Raw genomic sequence first — 19,064 nt, forward strand, 5'->3', positions numbered from 1 at the left:
GGCTGGCCTATTTTTAATCGTGCGGCACTCGGCTGGCTCAGGGGGACAGGCTCTCTAATGGAGAGGACTGGGGGAGATGAGGGGGTGAAACAGAAGGGAAGGAGCGAGAGAGAGATGGAGAGGGTAGGAAAAATAGAAACGGGAGAGGAAGAGAAAGCACAAGAAACAGATAGAGAGACAGAGAAAATGCGACTAAGAATGAAAATGTAAGAGAGAGAAATAGAGAGAATGAGCAGGGAGAAAAGAACAACAGAGAGGGGGACAGAGGAAAAAAAGTGTGTGTAAAGAAATGAGAGGGTAGAGCAAGAGGGAGTGAGAGGGATCGGTAGAGAAGGCGGGTAAGAAAGAAGAAGCAGGATAGAGATGGGGCGAGGGAACAGGCAGAGAGAGGCAGACTTCATCTGTGTGTGTGTGTGTGTGTGTGTGTGTGTGTGTGTGTGTGTGTGTTGGCCCTCCTGTCACGGTGTCGGCGGTGAAATGTGGCGTGACGCGGCCTAATGAGGCAGGTGGGATTGACACGGCGGTATGGTGACGTATGGTGGCGAATGGTCACACTGCCATGGCGCCGTGGAGATGCCGCTACAGGCCACTACACCCGTTATCACCACAAACCACCGCCCCCGAGACGTCTGGCTCTTATTTACAGCCTGGTGCCACTCCACATGGGGGGCCCATCTCTCGTTTCACTGCTACATTTCTATGACTCTCTCTCTCCAAATCCTTGTTCTCTTCTCTATCAATGTTTTCAATATCAAAGCCTTAATGGCATCACAACAGTTTTTGTATCGTCAAAGCATATAGAAAGATATATAGATTGATAATATATATTCATAAACTATAATAATAATCTATCTCTGTCTTCCTCTCTGTTTTTCTCTCTCCTTCTGTCTTTCCCTCGCTAGCTCTTTCTCTCTCTTCTCCTTCTTTCACTCATCCCCCTCTCTCTCCCTTCTCTCTGTCACCCTCCCTCTCCTCCTGACATGTTCACATACTACATAGCCATCATGCTCTAACAAGCATATGGTGTCAGCCTGACTCTTCAGAAGTTCTCTTTCGCTCACTTTCATAACCCCTCCCTCTCTTGACCCCCCCCCCCCACCCCCGCATCCTATCTACCTCACTCTCTTTCACCCTCTGTTCACCCCTCTCTCTCTCTCTCTCTCTCTCTCTCTTTCTCACACTCATTCCCTCCCTCTCCCTCTCTATCGTTCTCTCTCTCAATCATCTTGCTCTCTCTCCCTCACCCTCTCCCTCTCCCTCGCCCTCTCTTTCTGTCTTTCTGTCATGTAATCATTATCTCATGGCTGATGCTGTAACAGGAGGCTAGTGTCTCAGAGGCTGCTGTCAGGTCTCGAAAGGCACTTAGAATGACAGCTGCCACACAATGATTTGGTTAGGTATTTTTTCAGGTGTTTATTAGCTGGGCTTCATGGGTGGAGACGTTTTGACTTCATTTGACTCATTTAAATGAACTTGATTCAGGTGTGTGTGATTCTATTCTAACTATTTATTTCTCTATGTAATTTAAATCAAACGACAGATCTTCACTGAGGAGAGCCATATCCATAGTTAAGAGTTAAAAGATATTTAGTTTAACTCCTTGATCATTATTAGTTTTAAGGAATGGACTGTTATTGAGCATGCTGAATCCCAGGACACATTTTAAATCCTGCTTCACAAACACACACACACACACACACACACACACACACACACACACACACACACACACAGATAAACAACTATCCATCTTCTGTCAGTTGCTGTGATGTGTGTGGACAGGATGGGGGTGTCATTCCACCTCTCTTATTGCCACACTGGCCTTTCGTCACCTCCCCTGTCCCTCAGGGCACTGGAGTGCTCCTTCAGTACACTGACACAAAGATGCAAATGGCTACTGTTTTTTTTCTTTCCTTCTCTAGCTCAAACACTTAGACCACTGCCTACTGCCTACTAGCCTACTGCCACACCTATTTTGATGCACACAAATAATCTAATACACACATTCACAGATACATACACTCAAACACTTACCCACTCATTCCCAAATTGGCACTGGCATTTTTGTCTTGTCAAAGTCAGTACCCCATGAATATGTGCTAAATAACTGTGGTGCAAGGCGATGCTGTGCATTCAGAGCCAGTCCGCAGGAGTGGGCAGCCACCAGGCAGCAGGAGCTACTCATCCACCTGTCAGTGTTTGCCAGGCCGGAGAGGCAGATAACAGTGTTTCCGCACCTCACTCAGAATGCCTCTGCAGAATGTTGATGGAGCAGTGGAGAGCACTTCCGTCCCACTTGTCTACAGTGAGACCTCACTGGGCATGGTGCCGAAGATAGCAGGGAAGGAAATGCCAAATTTGATGTCATTTTGAATGAGATCAGAAGTGTAATGTTAGTGTGTAAAGGTGTGTGCCCATGCGTCTCAGAGATATCTGATGGTACATAAAGAAAGATGGCAGGATGTTATCAGCAAACGTGGTGCTGTATTTATGTTGCCAAATACAAGCCTGTAACTGACATCACTTAATGGCAGCCTTATGTGCTTGTTTGGGGCCTATATGGGACTACATAACTAATGGATATACAGCGCACCTGGACACACTTGACACGACAAAATGGCGCTTTAAGGCCCCGTCACACCATAACGTTCTTGTCAACGTTCTATGACTTTAGAGGAAACGTTGGTAATCGTCCACGGTCGCTGGTATAGCACCAGAAGAGCGTTGTGTGAAAGCTGGTGAACGCTGTAATCGTCAGTAATCGTCGGTGATTGGCGGAGAACGCTGGTCCGAAAATACATTTTTGAACATGCACAAAAGTTCTCATGGAGACCAGCGTTCTTCAACGTTTAATTTAAACGCTGGAGAACTTTCGTGGAACGTTTTATTAACTTTGCACGCGTTTGGCCATCGTAGTCAGTCGTTGGGTAGGGTAGACTGAATACAGTTGATGCACCCGAAATAACTTATGTGCGCAGCAATCCTGAGACGTGATTTTTAGTTTGGACATGCCTACTAACATCCTCTTTGATCCCGGGAAATTTGAGCACCTAACCCATCTCTCGTAGGAAGATATCGGGGAAAGTTTTTTCACCAAGGGAAGATCTTGATTTTATCATGTCCCTTCTACAATTAATATGTTATTAACCATACGTCATCAACAAACGCAACTTACATCATTGCAAACGTTATTCTGTGCACTATAAATCTACATATTCCATGCTATCATGTCATGCAAGGTCATTGCATAATCTAGCGAAAAGCGGAGTGGAGGGTATATATGCTTGCTTGAGCCCAGCATGAAGTAGATGCAGGCTACTGAACTTGAACATAGCTGAGCACTGTTGTAGCTGGTGCTGTTCCATGGCAGATGGATATGATATGAAGACTCTTGTGACATGGACAATGTGTGTGGATGTGTTGATGTTTTCAAATAATAAACATTAAGAAACACAAATTCAGTGTCAAATTTAAATCATTTATTTTATTTCATAAAACCCCAGGAATAACGCCCGTTATTTCGTAAATCACAGTAATAATAACAGTAAATCTTCGTCCGAAGACATTGCTAGTGAAAGAGGCTTTGTATTCTTCTTACTTTCAGCAGCATTTATCATCTTCTTACTTGCAGCAGCGCTAGTAGCAGACACGTCAGCACACGTTTGTCGCGCACCAGTGACACGTCACTAGTCGCTGTTACATGCTCCTCATGCGTGAGTCCCACGCTAGTAGTCATGCGTCAGTCCTACGCTATTCTTTCGTTAAGTCACACGCCAGATGTGTCCACCTCGCCCTAGAACGCTCGAAATTGAACGATTAGAAAGTTCAGAGAACGCTGACCAGAACATTATGGTGTGACGGGGCCTTTACTCATTTTATATTCAGATTCATGGTATCTTAGGTAGAAGCTGGCTCTGGAATAGGGCTGAACGATTAATTGCATTTGCGATTTAATCGCGATATGATAGAACGTGATTTTCTAACCGCAACGTTCGCGATTAAAAACGTGGTCTTTAAAAAAAATAAAAATAAAAAAAATATATATTTTCTTAAGATGGTACATTTTGCACGCAGTGTTTAAAAAGTGCATGCCTTGTGTTTATTCTTACAATGACTTTGTTTAAATTACTTAAATGCACAGTGGCAAAGCCACCAATTTGTTGTTGATTCTGTAATGAGCTGTTAAATAAAAAAATTAAATGTGGGAAATAATATTTTACACTAAATGTATCTAATATTGTGTTGGTCATATTTAAATCATTCATTACGATTTGTTGAGGAAAAAAATTTGGATAAAATAAAAAAATCGCATATTAAATCGCAATCGCAATATTTGGGGAAAAAAATCGCAATTAGATTATTTTCCCAAATCGTTCAGCCCTACTCTGGAATGGCCTCTGGGATTGATCAGCTCAGTGTCTTTGGGATGTGCTATGGCCAGCTGTTAGAGACTGACTTGTTATGACCGGATCAAGCTCGATGAAATTGCTTGATGAAATTACTGCATTGACCAAGCTGTTAAAAACTGTTCGGATGATGTTAAATCTAGCCGGAGGGCTGTTAAATCTTGCCGCAGGTGCTGTTGAATATGCAGTGACTTTGAAGTTATTTGGTTACTCGGTTCATTTTCACGTCCTTGAAGAGTGATAGATAGGCCAACTTTGTTTTGTAATAAAGTAGCAATGTTTCTCTAAAGAGTGTGAAATGCACTGGTTCAACCCTGGGGTGTCGTCAAAGATAGCAGTTGGCAAATTGTTTTTTTTTTCTGTGGCAGTTGTTGGTTATCTCCTGTGGGTTTATCGATTCTTTTAAAAGTGTGGGTATCGTGTCTCACCCGGGCACGTTGCCTGCTTCCAGCAGCGACATCAAAGACGCGGTCGCTCTGCATCCTGTTGAGCAGAAGCAGGCGACGATTCCACTGATAGCTAATAGAGGTGGATCAGACGCAGCCAGCACAAAGAGTCTACCAGTGCAAATATTTGCCAGCACAGGGATCCTTCAAACACTCACTCCAATCTAGTCTACTACACTGGCTGTCATTAATAGCTCCTAACTGAGAGACTAGTAGGAAAGGGGCTCTGCTGAGCTGAGCTGGTGGTCTCACAACTCTCAGTGGTGTACAAATGAACACTGATCAATCAAGCCTTTGCCATATTAAGGAGAACAGCAGGGACACAATTGTATAGGATGCATTCATGCCCCAATATGAAATGAGACCATGCCATGTGCTCTCTTCCCTGCAATTATTTCAGGTTATTAGATGCAAGGATCATGCATTCAGCCAGTGTCTAAAAAGAGGAAGGAGCTTATTCCAGCCTGGTCTGTTTGCTATTTCAAACTCCTGCAGGACTACCTGTCTGAGACCTGTAATTGTTTTCTCAGGCGCTTGGCACCCTTGACAGGGCCAATAATCACTTTCACTCTCTCTCTCTCCCTCCCTCTCCCTCTCCCTCTCTCTTCCTCCTCTTTCTCTTTTTCTGTCCCCCTTCCTCCCTTGGTGCTCACTCCTTTGAGGACACCCTTCTGTTTCTAGCCTGCCATCAATAATACCATAGCACATGTCCCTCAGTGGGTGTTGGTTTGTAAACCGTACAGATGCATCTGGGCTCCTCCGTGGCCATGAGTCTCCCTGCACACTCTTCCCTTGGATGGGAAATGATGACCTGCTGACACATACAGTACACACTGTCATTATTTTTGTTTTCCAGCATATTTACTTCTTGATTGCATGTTTACCATGAATGTGTCGCATGGAATGAACCCAGGTTCAAATAACAAACTAGTTTAAAAACACCCCTTGACTGTTCAGTTGTTTATAAACAATTAAAATCAGCATGTCTGTATGTGCAGACTGATGTGGTAGGTACAGGTCAGTTGTCCATGCCCTGCGTTTCAAGAATGCCAGAGGTGACCAATTGTGCTGCAGTGTTAGAGCAGTGGAAATCAGGGCAGCACGACAAAACAAATGTCTGGGATTTAACAACAAGCCCCAGACTGTGTCTCTGGAGACTCCGCAGATGTGTTTTCTGTGGCTGGTGACCTCTATCTCAGTTTAATAATGGCTACCTGAACTCAACCAAGTTGAGGGATAACCTAGTTTTCCTTTTCTCGCTCCCCTTCTCCCACCTCTCTAAACCCTGTTCAGGAGGTGTTAGTGCAGTGCTATATGCTGCTGTTTCTTTGTTGTGAATATTTTTTTTGCCGGTTCTTACATTTGACGGTGATTTTGCGCACTGATTGGAGTCGGCCTCTCACAGACGCACTTTTGCTCCATATAGCTCACGGTATCCTGCGTCACACCAACCACCCCACCCCCCGCACATAACCATCGTTCCTAGCATCTCCGTTCTCACTGAATATTTTATGAGCTGAAGGCGCTGGTTTTCATCATGAGAAGCTAATGGTGTCATTCACAGGGTGTTGTCATCACTCTCCCAGTCCCGACCTGAAAGATGTGGGTCTCAGCATTGTTACCTCTCTGTCTGTGTACGTCAGTAGATTCCAGTCATTTCCATTGCTTTCATTTCAGTTCTTCTTTATTGCAGACTCAAGGTTTATAGAGGATTAGATATGTAAATGGGTATGCCTATATAGTGTATACAGTAGGCCTATATAGTGCAGACAGTATATAAACTACATGTAGGCCTATATGCCAAATATAGAGCATATGTCACTCATCTGAAGAGGTATCTTTCATTTACATGGGTTAGCAAACCCGACATGACCGGAAATATCCCTGCAGTGTTTACCAGAGTGACTATTGGTCATTGATAATTGACCAATCAGGAAGGATTGCAGTAAGAGCCCATCCCTCTCCCCTGTGAAATGCCATGCTTGAGGCCCCATGGAGCTCTCTGCTGCTGTCAGGTGGAGAAAGCAGAGTGGTAAGGGGGGGCCGGGGGGTGCGTGGGGGGGGGTCCTCTCGGCCCCACAGGGGCCCCAGTGATTGGGACATATAGACATAACGATAAGCCCAGTAGCCCTTTTATGTCAGCGTGGAGCGGTTATGCAATCAGGAGTGAGGTTTCAGGGTCATCAGAAGTGAGGGCATCATTCATCATGACAGGGGTGTCAATCAAATCACACCCACCACACATGAATGCCAAGGATTCTGAATGATTTTCTTTTTTACAAAAATGTGCTAAGTGCTTTCCATTTAAATGATCAGACTTTAATATATACCAGTACAATGATACAGATAAGATCATAGGCCACATGTTAGTGCAAAAACTCATTATACACTTTTATTGTGACCTAAAACAGAAAATGGGTACTTAAATTGACAGTGGTAGTCATATAAATAAGCCTTGATATGTGTGCCTGAGAGATGGCATAAGATGGCATACAGACTAGCCCATGAAATACTGAAATAAGAAGTGATATGAGTGTAATTAATTACACAGTTTCACTTCTGTGTGTGAACCGGTGCTTCTCTATGTACTGTATATGTGCAATAAGTCCCTTATTTACAAATACCTAATTTACCATGAAAAACATTCAAATAAAACAGTCTAATTTGGAGCTGAATGAAAAAAAAGGAAATATTCAACAGTCTTCTGTGTAACAGGTGTTACACGCAGACAAAAGCTGACTTGCAAGTACGAGACGTGGGAGTAAAATAAAGGCAAGAGGGCACAGGTGCCTGTTGTCAGAAGAAAGATCTTCTGTTTTGTCAATCTGAGGGAAACACATCAAAGGGACAGTATGAAACAAAAGAATGTAATCGTGAACTATTACTATAAAAATATAACTTGATTATTCTAGGCTATATCTTTGCCATGAAAATGGAATACCGTACAATACCGTAAAATGCGTTAACAAAAAAAAAAAAAATATCAGGAAATTAATTTAAGTTCAGTCAGGAAACTCAAAGCTGCGCTGCGCTGATTGGTTCTCCATCGCAATGTAAGTCAATCGTGTTCTTTACACCCCGACGCCGCCTTGTTAAAGTAAATCGCACCTGCAGCTAGACGCCTGGCAGTGCAGCACAGCACAATGAGTCTCCCACCTCCATCCCAAGCACCATCTGCTTTGAGCAGGATTTTCTTTTTTTTTACGTGGTTGTCTTTTTATTTTGTTGTTTTATTTTTTTCGTTCAACAGCATTAGCCACAGCTTATAGCTTCCGCAATGCCGGCAACAGCTGCATAAACAGCAGCAACACGGCAGCTGAAAGTAGATCTGCTGTGTGTGTGGCGTCGAGAGACCAAGACCAAACTTACCACCATGTTATTTACACAAATAAATCCTATGAACATATCCCAGGGGGTTTTTTGACTGAACTATCTTTGGTTCCTTGATATCTAGTAGAGGTACAAGATCGTCTGTGATCACCCGCCTGGCCTCGAGCATTTGCCTATTCACTCTAATTAGTTCCATGAAAGTTTAATTAATTAATAAAAATTTCAGGTTCACATTTCAGTTTTAAACATCACAAGCAGCGTTTCTGTATGCTACAGCTTGACATACCACAAGAGACACCAAGGATGAAATAGATCAATATATTTGTGTTTGCTCAGTTCATTTGCTGTAGGCAGCTCTGATGAAGAAGGGCCAGTGAGTGACACCATGTTCCTTTACCTAACCCGTGATGACTGTAATAAATCACTAACGCAGTAGCGTGCTCCCTCTGGACACTCTCCATAACAAGCTTGTAATCACTTAAAGAAGTGTTAATAGATAAACAAAGTGACAGATGCTTTTTGCCACATTTCCCACAACCAGCTTAACATTTCATCCTCTGTGTTTTTGTGTGTGTGTGTGTGTGTGTGTGTGTGTGTGTGTGTGTGTGTGTGTGTGTGTGTGTGTGTGTATGTGTGTGCATATGTGTTTGCGTGTGTGTGCTGCATAATAATTGCCACTGACAGAGCAGTCATCAGGAATGAGTGCGTGAGCGGTATATCGTGACTGTGTTTTCCTCGCGCTGGAATGGCTGCCAGTGTGGCGTTCTGCTGCCAGAGACAGACTGACTATGAGAGGCTATGAAGAAGGAAAAGAGTGCAAGAGAGACAGAGAGTGAGATAAAGAAAGGGGGACAGAGAGTGTGAGAGAGAGAGACAGAGAGTGATAGGGAGAGACAGAGAGCGAGAGAGAGAGAGAGAGAGAGAGAGTGAGAGAGAGAGAGAGACAGAGAGATGATATTTGGCATTTTACATGCAAATATTCGAATGTGTGGAACAAGTGTTATACCACCACAGAAAAGCAAAAAAAAAAAAAGGAAAAAGATGTGAAATGTACTTGAAGATTTCATTTATGTTTAACATATCTCCACACATATTTTTTAATGGTGAGGATATTTTTTAAAGTGTTATTTGTGAAGGTTTAGATCAGACCTGTTTAGATCACTGAAAGTAAAAACTAAATGTAATTAGTGTGCATTGCAGGACATACTTCACTAATGCCTATTGCTTCAGTCAAGATGGACGCAAACAAGACACTTGTTGCAGTCAATGGTAGCAATAAAAGGAGAATTATGGCACACATTGCATGGAAACAATTGACACCAACATGTACTCATTTAATATGTGTTAAGGAGGCGTAAGCCATCACTACTCTCTCTTCCTCTCTCTCTCTCTCTGCCGCCTTTGTTTGCCTGTCACTCAACTGTGGGCCGCAGCGCTTGTGACAATTAGCTAAGTGTTTGCTCTTCAGCCCAGATGAATAATTGATTCAGGGATGTCTGAATGATTCATATGCCATCTGCCACAAAACAGTGTTTGTGGAGTGAGGAGCCCCTCATCAAAGCCCGCTGACGGCTCAATAGGTGAGGAAGACGGCCAGTAATTAACCCGCCTAATCAGGCACAAACAGATGCCACGGAAAACATGGACCCACGACCATGCAGAGCGAGATTTATTTCCCTCCATGGCCGCTGGTTTCTGTAGCACTTCAGCGTATGTGAAAACAATGTTACATTCCACATTCAATTTACACACTAACGATGTTAAGTGCATATATGCTGTGTGCCCATTTTTGACCTGTGTCATTGTATGTTGCTTTCAAGCTATAGTCAGACAATCCAAATTTGATCCAAACAGCCTTGACCTGCGTTTGTAACGATACAGTTCCTTATAGCTTATCATATCATCACCTTTTTAAATCCTCTCTCAGTCACAGCTTAGTGATGAGCAACCCTGTCCATCTCCAGATAGATTTAGCCAAGGCTGTTCCATTTCTGTTTGGATCTATACTCCCATACTGCAGTAACCTCTCTCAGGTTTGTGTGGAGAGCCATTGACAGGACCTGTCAGGATCATTACGTGTGATTTCTATAGAATGAGCAGCCCAGGCGGAGCTCTGTCAGGGGGCTGTGTGTGTGGAGGTTTTGTGCTTTTACTGTGTGCTAGAGCTTTCACCCACACACACCCACAAACACATACACATACACACACACACACACACACACACACACACACACACACACACACACACACACACACACACACACCTCCAGGTATAGTGCAGATAGGTTCTCAAAGCAGTCTTAGTGTTAGTAGAACTAGGAAGTTATAAATATCTAGTTATCTAGCCCAATAATATCTTGATATTAATAATGTCTGGATATGAATTTTAGAAAGGATTCTTATCTGCTAAACTCTTAGTGTCAGTGCTTGATGCCCCAGTGCAACAGGTACAGATGTATTCTTACTGTAATCCTGTCTCACACAGTGGCCTACATCATGCTAAAAGGAAAGTTAGCATTACAATAATAGTGAAAGGTGTGGTAGATTTATTTTGTTGTCAAATATTTGCTCGAGACTGCAATAATTTGGTTATTCTGAAGGAACAATTATATATAATAATGTGCAATATATCCACCTTTAACCCTTAGGGGTCACAGGCCTGTTTGACTTTTTTAGGTAGTCTCACATGCCTTGATGTTTTTGTATATTTCCCTAACTAAAAACATTGATGCACAAGTGGCATATATGTACAAGATTAAAGGTTTCTGTGGGTGTTCTTTTTATGACTCTAGGAAAAAAACTCGCGGAGCTTTAAAGGCATATTGACAACAAGAACAAAAAACTTTTTACATTGTTTGAAATCCATTTGTTTAGAACCAGAGGATTCTACAGACCAGCAATACAATTCTTGAAACGGAAACTATCAATGCATAATGCACACCAATACAGGGTGAAAGTCTTTTTCTCGTGCATCTAGAACTTCTTACTGCCCCTTAAAATGATGATCAGCTCTGGTTCATGCGCATTTGTGCCTTTGCTGGAACATATGCTCAACATGATCTTTTTGGAACCTGATTCACACGCAGAGTTACCATGGATATTAGTTACCATGGATATTAGCATAAACAGGATGTCTACTAAACAGTCTGCACTGAGGTTGAGCACTCTCTCAGAGCTGAGTGTCCACCCTCTGCCACTGTACCTGCCTGCATACTGTAAAAGACCCTCTGTTATTGTTGTTCACACACAGTCAGCAAATACAAGAACATCTGCATAAGCACACAGACACAGAGTAGGCTACATCTTAATTTAGAGCACAAAAGGTGACATCTAGATTCTGGTCCGCTTGCGGTTCGCCACAGCAGACGCAGTTTTTACACCGCTGTCGTCACAGTGGGAGACATTCCATTTCCAATCTGCATGGAACTGCTATTTTAATCTTTTTCTCAGGTCTTAATTAAAATGGCTGACACCCGGTTGTCTTGACACCCCAGATGTGACTAATCTTTGTCACAATATGGCTTCGGTGGCTGCGTAGTCTGTGGCTATAATTGGATCATTGCTCCCCTCAAAGCCCACAAGCGCACAATCGCGTTAAAACAGATAGCAATATTACATTTGTGTGTTAGTAAACTATAAGTATAACTATAACTGAAGACTATGTTAACAGGAGTTGCAGAATCATCTCCTCTATGTGCCTGACAGTCCCTCCTGAATCATACTGCCCTTTGCTGTCCTTACAGTTGGTATTGAATATGTAGACAGCCTTGGTGTTCTTCAGTATGTCGTGTATGTTGAATGGCTAAAGAAATACATCTAACACAGTTCATGCTATGGTAATACAATTACAGCCGTCCAGCTCCATATCCTTGGATACTTAAGAGACTGCCTCCAGTCATCTCACTGTGTCCTCTAGGACTTTACAGTCTTTTTTAGGCTTACGACATCACTGTTAAGAAACAAGGGTGTTTGGTTGTGTAGAGAAGAGGGAGGAGTGACAAGAAGTGAGCCTGCTCTCTTTGTCTTTAGCTGCCTCTGGGATTAGATGTGGAACTGGTCACAGATAATGCAGATAATTCTTCTTTTATCTAGCCAGTTATCCTTAAACCCATCCATCCATTGTCCTGCCTAGTCGTCTCATTGTGTGTCCACCCACCCACATAAGAGTCCTAACTGAACATGGCTGACAATGTATAGCAGCTCAGAAGAGGGATCTCTGTCATGTAGGTTTTGCCACTTCACATAGCCTCTCATGTTGTTTTAGTTAAGTGCATGATGGCCATACTTCAACCCGCGGTTCTAATCCAATACAATTTCTGTCAGATTCAGCAAATTAGGTCCTCACGGTCCTCTTGCTGGCCGTTCAGTGTGTGCACAGAGCCATAAGCAATTCCAGCCAGTGGGATTGGCGGTTGAGCTCAAATATCAACAACCGCTCTGTACATTTAAAACCAAACAATGTCTCCAATTTGGGATTGGTAATCAGTAGTTCAGCTTGTGGCTAACACAACTGAGCACCTTTTTGAAAAATTGAACAGACCTCTTCACTCATTTGTATCAGGTGTAATCAGTGAGAACAGAGGTAGAACTCAAATGAGCACATAATGTGTTGCACAGAGCAAGAAGATGGCTCCTGTGAAAAGACACGCGTGACACACACTGTTGTCATTGGCCTCTCAGATGCAGAAGTGCATCTGAAATTAGCTTTTTTTTTCTTCCTTTACCTCCTTTTGGCAGCCATGTCTTATAAAGGACAACATTAGCATTTTATAATGAGACCCTCCACAGACCTCTCACGACTGTGTCCTTCCAGGGTGTAAGAGTCTCCTTCATCTTCTCTCAAGACTGCTCTCAGACTCTCCTCCTTGTTCATACTGCACCTGTCGGAGCTGTGTTTGTGCTTTTGAGGTCGGCACACTGTGCATCTCTGTGTGTGTTTGTGTGTGTGTGAGTGTGTGTGAGGATTTGTGTGTGTTTCAGGGTGTGAGTTTGTAAGTGTGCATGTGTGTCAGGGTGTGTGTGTGTATGTGTGTGTGGTTGGTTATCAGACACAGATAACTCTCAGGTAATTAGGGACTGAACACCTAAGAGCGAGCCGTAGGTGAAGTGAGAGAGTCTGGGATCTGAGTCCTGGTCGACTTATCCTTATTATTATCAAGAAACTGCGTGCATCCATCCACCCGCAGCCTCAGGTCTGTGTGAATGCAATGGAAATAAACATTCCTTTTGTTTTGATCCTGAGAAGCATAGCGCAGTTAACCCCTATTATGAGTCAGTGCTGTGGAGACGTGTCTGCTCATTGGCCGAGACGCAGGTCCGTACCCCTCTGATTGGCCGAGGCGCAGGTCTGCACCCCTCTGGTGGGTAAGATGCTGACCTGAGATGCACTCTGTGAGGTGATGGAAGGCGCCAGTGCCAGCGCCTTTCGCCTCTCTCTTTCCTTAATCACATTTAGAGCTGCTTTCCTGCGCTCTTCCCTCTCTCCCCTCCTGTTTTCTTCTGCTTTCCTTTACCCTCTTTTATCTCTCTCTCTCTCTCTTTCTCTTTCTCTCTCTGTCTTCTTTCCTCCCACACAGCTCTGGCGAGGTCTTAGCTGTCCTCCGCGTTGTCTCTGCTGCCTGCTCTATTTCATGGGCTATACCCAAACTCCCACTCGCTGTCATCCTCTCTCTCTCTCTCTCTCTCTCTCTCTCTCTCTCTCTCTCTCCCTCTCGCACACACACTGCTCCTGCTTTCTTCCCCTCAATCTCCCTCTCACACTTTCTCTCAGATTATCTCTGCCTGTCTGTTTCTCTGTCTTTCTCTTTGCTTTCTTGCTCCTGTTCTTGTGCCAACTGTTTCTTTTGCAGTCCTTTTCTCCCTCTCCTCCATACTGGTCCCTAATACTGCCATGGTAACCTTATCCTCATGAAGGGAACCCATAGAGCTCTATCTAAAAGCCACGGGTCCTTCGGTCTTCTCCACTTCTCTCTAGGCTACTCATTTTTCTGACTGTTTCTTTGAGTAAATACAATCATTTTGATTATTAAAATACATCCCATAATCATATGTGTATGTTGAGGAATATAATACATGATTGATATGATTTTAATAATCAAACGAGGTACATCATGCTTCATATTTTTGATGCGCTTTTATGATAAGAACCAGGCATTCCATTTTTGATTGTGCATATTACATCAGAAAAATCAGGATCACAATCACTCTATCTGTTAACCTGTCAGTCAGCCAGCTAGCCAGTGATTGAACTCATCAGTGTTAAATGATTCAAGCAGGAGGGTTTATCTCACGTGTCAGCCACCTGCCCTGTGTTTAGTCTCAGATGTGGGACACACACCCCCGTCAGTGGCACAGGGTCAACCCGACTTCGGACGCCAAGTTTGCCCATCTCACACCCCATTAAGGCCCTTTGTGTATGTACGTGTGTGTGTGTGTGTGCCGTGTGTGTATGTACGTGTGTGTGTGTGTGTGTGCCGTGTGTGTGTGTGAAAAATGAGCGATGACTCACCGGTCAGCCCCATAAATAACCGCCCAGGAATACCTGCAGCCCAGCCTGCTATTCTCAGCGGGAGACGAATTCATCAAACGCTCCCCTTATCATGTGCGGTAATGTAGCTGTCAGCCCTGGCCTGTGGTCATAATTACGAGAGCTGATATAAGGAGGAAGATTAATCAACTTATTTCACCTCAGGAGCTGTAAGATGCTCAGAACATTTGGCGACTAAATTATTTGAACGAATGCTACCCTTCTCTGTGCAAACTAGCCCAGCCTTTGGCTTCAGAGTTCTTCACAGAAAGTAATATTGTATTAATGTTCTGACTCATGTAACGCAGCAGGTAGAACCATATGAGCACAATCAGATGATGATTCTTCTCTGAGTGAAGAGACGTGGGTAGAAATTCACTTACACAGGTTAACTGAGTAGAATTGAGTGGTAAAATGGCTGTATTAACCCATCACACATTTGTCCTGCTGTGAGCGGCACTGTGGCAGCTCCATCAACCCATTAATCAACGGAACAGATATGTGGGCGAGAGCAGAGAAGGGAAGGACATGTTAAACTGTGTGACTACAGATGTGATCCTCTGGATGTGCTGGGCTCGACAAGATAACACCTCCTCCTGTGTGTTCTGACTGGGTCTAATTATATGTCTTGCTAGGTCAGCCTGAAACGGTGCACTGTGCAGTAGGTGTCACCTTATTATTGCTATGCTTTTCCAATAGATTAACAGGTACCGGTGGGTTTGAGGTCACCTGGCTGGTGTGACCTGTCTGCTAAATTGTGGAGTTGAAAGAGGTCTGACTCACACCTTAAACACAATGCATTTCCTAGCACTGGAGGTCATTTTAGTGTGTGTGTGTGTGTGTGTGTGTGTGTGTGTGTGTGTGTGTGTTTGTGTGTGTGTGTGTGTCCTTAGGATCCTGGCTACAGCTGGTGCACACATGAACATCCCAGTGGATCTGCGGACACTAAGGGCAGTACGGGTGCTGCGGCCACTCAAGCTGGTCTCTGGGATTCCCAGTGAGTGATCTCTGTCCATGTTTTTGTTCTTTGATCCGTCAGTCTCTGACTTCCTGTATGTCTCTGTCTCTTTGTCTGTCTGTCTGTCTGCCCGTCTACACCTTCATGTCTACATGTATGTCCGTTTGTCTATCTTCCTAGAACTCTTTCTGTGTCTACATTTATTTATCTCTCTGTCTAGCTACTTGTACATGTCTTCGCTAATGGATTTATAATGAAAGGAAATATGCATGGAATAGTAAAGAATACAGACTCGGTGAGACTTCACTGGCTCAGGAAATGCTATGCAAATATATGCGCAGGAAAGAATCCTCCCAAGAATATTAAAGGAATCCATCTTCCTTCAGAAATATAAATGAACAGAGTATTTGTGACTTCTTATCCAGTAGCATTACTGCTCATTCGCTGTTGCTCATTTCACTGATTCATATTACTTATAGAGGCCCAAGTAGTGGTGGGAAACAACACCAATTATTTTCATCTGAGTTAACAGACACGGGCAGCAGATTCATCAGCTGCATTCTATTTTCGTGGAATGGCATGAAGAAATTGGTTGATGAAATCTCTCTGCCTGTGTCAGTGTTTTCGACGTCGAGTAATTCTCAAGTGCGTCTGAATAATTGTGCTGGAGTGCATTTGAGGAAGACATCTCACACAGCTGAAGGACTGCTCTTCAGAGTGATTGTGTCTATGAGTTTACACATGTAAATGCGTATGGGTTTTTTTTATGTGGGTGTGTATGTGTGTGTGTGTATGCACATTTATGTATGTATGTGTATTTGTGATTCCTGTCATCCTGTTGTTTATGATTGTGCATATTATACCAGAGAAATTTCAGACAATCACTCTGTCTGTCAGCCTGTCAGAGACTGTGATTGAAGTAGTCAGTGGTTTATGGATCAAATAGGAGGGTTCATCTTGAGTGTCAGCCAACAGCTCTGTGTTTAGTCGATATCCCTGTCTGCATGTGTGTGTGTCAGGCCTGCAGATCGTGCTGAAGTCCATCATGAAGGCCATGGTGCCTCTGCTGCAGATTGGCCTGCTGCTCTTCTTCGCAATCCTCATGTTCGCCATCATCGGCCTGGAGTTCTACAGCGGCAAACTGCACAGCAACTGTGTGGCTCTCCCGGGCATTCTGGGTAAGGGCTCAGGAAGTACCCAGTTCATACTGATCTCATTTGAGTTGATTTCATTCCATCTGTTCAAGTCTGTCCAACTTGATTCTATTCGATTCAGTTTAACTGAAATATGAGTCAATGTGAATTTGATTAACCTTGGCTGCATTTTACTGTTTGGAGGTATTGGTGTAAAGGTACTTTAGCAGAGAAATGATAAGAGGTAATGTGATTCATATGTATGTTGCATGCTGTTTTCATTATAGAGTGATAGTACTATGCATTGCGGAACACGATTTATACACAATCATTATGTTATAGTTCAAGTTGTGAATTTTACAAGCTTTCACATATTGTTCCAAAATAAGGTATCAGTCAATATAATGTGATCCTTGGGGGTGGGGGGGTATTTAATTACAGTAATACAGAGGTCCCCCATACTAGAACCAATATCCAAACAAATTTGAAAAGACATTTGATGTTGACAAAGCCTCTCAGAATAGCAGGCAGCCGTTTATTACCTGCTGCCTCCCGTGAGGACAGCTGTGGGCTCAGAGGTCTGGAGTGTGGCCGCTGCAAATGATCGTTTTCACTCAGGCCCACGCACCTTTAATGATAGGCCACACAGTCCATGTTTGATTGTTGTTGTTCTCCGCCGCTGTGGGAGAGTAGCTGCCACGGTCAAGCAAACAATAGCTGCATGTCATATAAGGCTGCATGTCAACTGCAAACCCCACGGCTGTATGCACAGCTCCACCTGTTAGCTTAAACAAAGCTATCAGACAGAAACAGCGCACAAATAGGGCAGACGCCCGCCGCTTCTCTAATTACTGCACGTTGAAAATTGTCTGGAGCACAATGGCTCAGATGGATATTGAGTGCTAATAGGTAATCGGAGGCACGCTGAGGGTGCTCATATGAAGTGAACACTCAGTCTGTGAGACTGCGGGCTAAGGGCTGAGGGCTGAGCTGCAGTGAAGTAGTGTTGGTCAGGTTACTCTGGTGCAAGGGTTAGGGTTGTTTGGACATTCAGTGGAAGTGGGCTGTGACGGAGGGAATAAAGTCAAAGGCTGTCCTTCCAAATGGCATCAAAGATGGTGGTTATAGTATTGTGAGGAAAGCGGTAGTACACAGTGGGCCTGCAGTCTCTCAGGATTTTTGACCGGCACGGACTGTTTTTTATTGGCTTTTCTGCTGGTCATGAGATGAAACATAAAATACAATAAAGGGTTAATTTACAAATGTTTTTCAAATGCACTAATGCAGTTAGAGTTAGAAAGTGCCATTGCATTGAAGTTGAGATTCATCATAGTGTATGAATCTCACAGAGGATCGTCAGTCTCCTGTATCTCTTCCTGATGTTTGAGAATTTCTGAGCTCAACCTTTTGTCAGTGCTAACTGTAGCATTTCTATTTCTCACAGACAATGAGACACTGGTCAGCTCAGAGGTGGAGTTCCCCTGTGGCTTCCGGAAGTGCCCGCCCGGTTACACCTGTAGCGATTTCACCTGGATCGGCCCCAACGACGGGATCACCCAGTTTGACAACATCCTGTTTGCCCTGCTCACTGTATTCCAGTGCATCACCATGGAAGGCTGGACCACCGTACTTTACAATGTGAGTCATGCCCCCACTCAGGCTGCACTGTTCTGGTTCTGGTGATCACTTCTGTGGTGCAGTGTGAACCCACTGACCTCTACTGATTGACGAAGAAGAAGCAGGTCAATGAGTCCCTCCACCCAAATCACCTATATACAGTGATTACACGCTGTGGAAGGATTAATGAAGGCCTTCATTGGAATCAAAATCAATGGAAGACATGAGGCCATTCAGTCAAGCAATTGGGTCTCTGAAGTGTCATTCACATTCCAAATTGGAAGCATTTTTTTTTTATCAATTCCCTTATAAGTACCACATCACCCTTATCAGTTGTCATTTCCATCTCTTTTTTTACACAAATAGTCTGCTCCAGTAGGATTGCACAGAGAAACAACCGAATGACGCATTAAAGTCAATTATATGTTACGCGTATCGGCACAGCCAAGCAGCTCTGCCTCTCCTAGCTACTAATTAGCCCCTCCACATTAGCCGCTAGCACTAAAGCAGGTAATTCATCTGTCCGGTCCCTTTTCCCACCTCGCTCCCTGGCCCGTCACACCAGCTTGTTATGCTCTAGGCCCCTGATAGACAGGCCCAGTGCGGTACGTCTGTGGAGTGTTTGGTATAAACTGCTAGTAAGATCAT

General features: G+C 43.7%; 1 protein-coding gene across 4 annotated transcripts in view; it reads left to right on the forward strand.

Moving 5' to 3' along the window:
* LOC105898242 (voltage-dependent R-type calcium channel subunit alpha-1E) overlaps positions 1-19,064 on the forward strand; it is a 130,568-nt gene that overhangs the window by 61,178 nt on the left and 50,326 nt on the right. For all 4 annotated transcript variants that reach the window (XM_031575501.2, XM_031575500.2, XM_031575502.2 and 1 more), the window contains exons 6-8: positions 15,602-15,705; positions 16,686-16,844; positions 18,244-18,437. In XM_031575501.2, the coding sequence (XP_031431361.1) occupies positions 15,602-15,705; positions 16,686-16,844; positions 18,244-18,437 (457 nt within the window). The remainder of the gene's footprint in view (positions 1-15,601; positions 15,706-16,685; positions 16,845-18,243; positions 18,438-19,064) is intronic.

The sequence above is a fragment of the Clupea harengus genome, chromosome 10 (genome assembly GCF_900700415.2).
Source record: "Clupea harengus chromosome 10, Ch_v2.0.2, whole genome shotgun sequence".
Taxonomy (NCBI): domain Eukaryota; kingdom Metazoa; phylum Chordata; class Actinopteri; order Clupeiformes; family Clupeidae; genus Clupea; species Clupea harengus.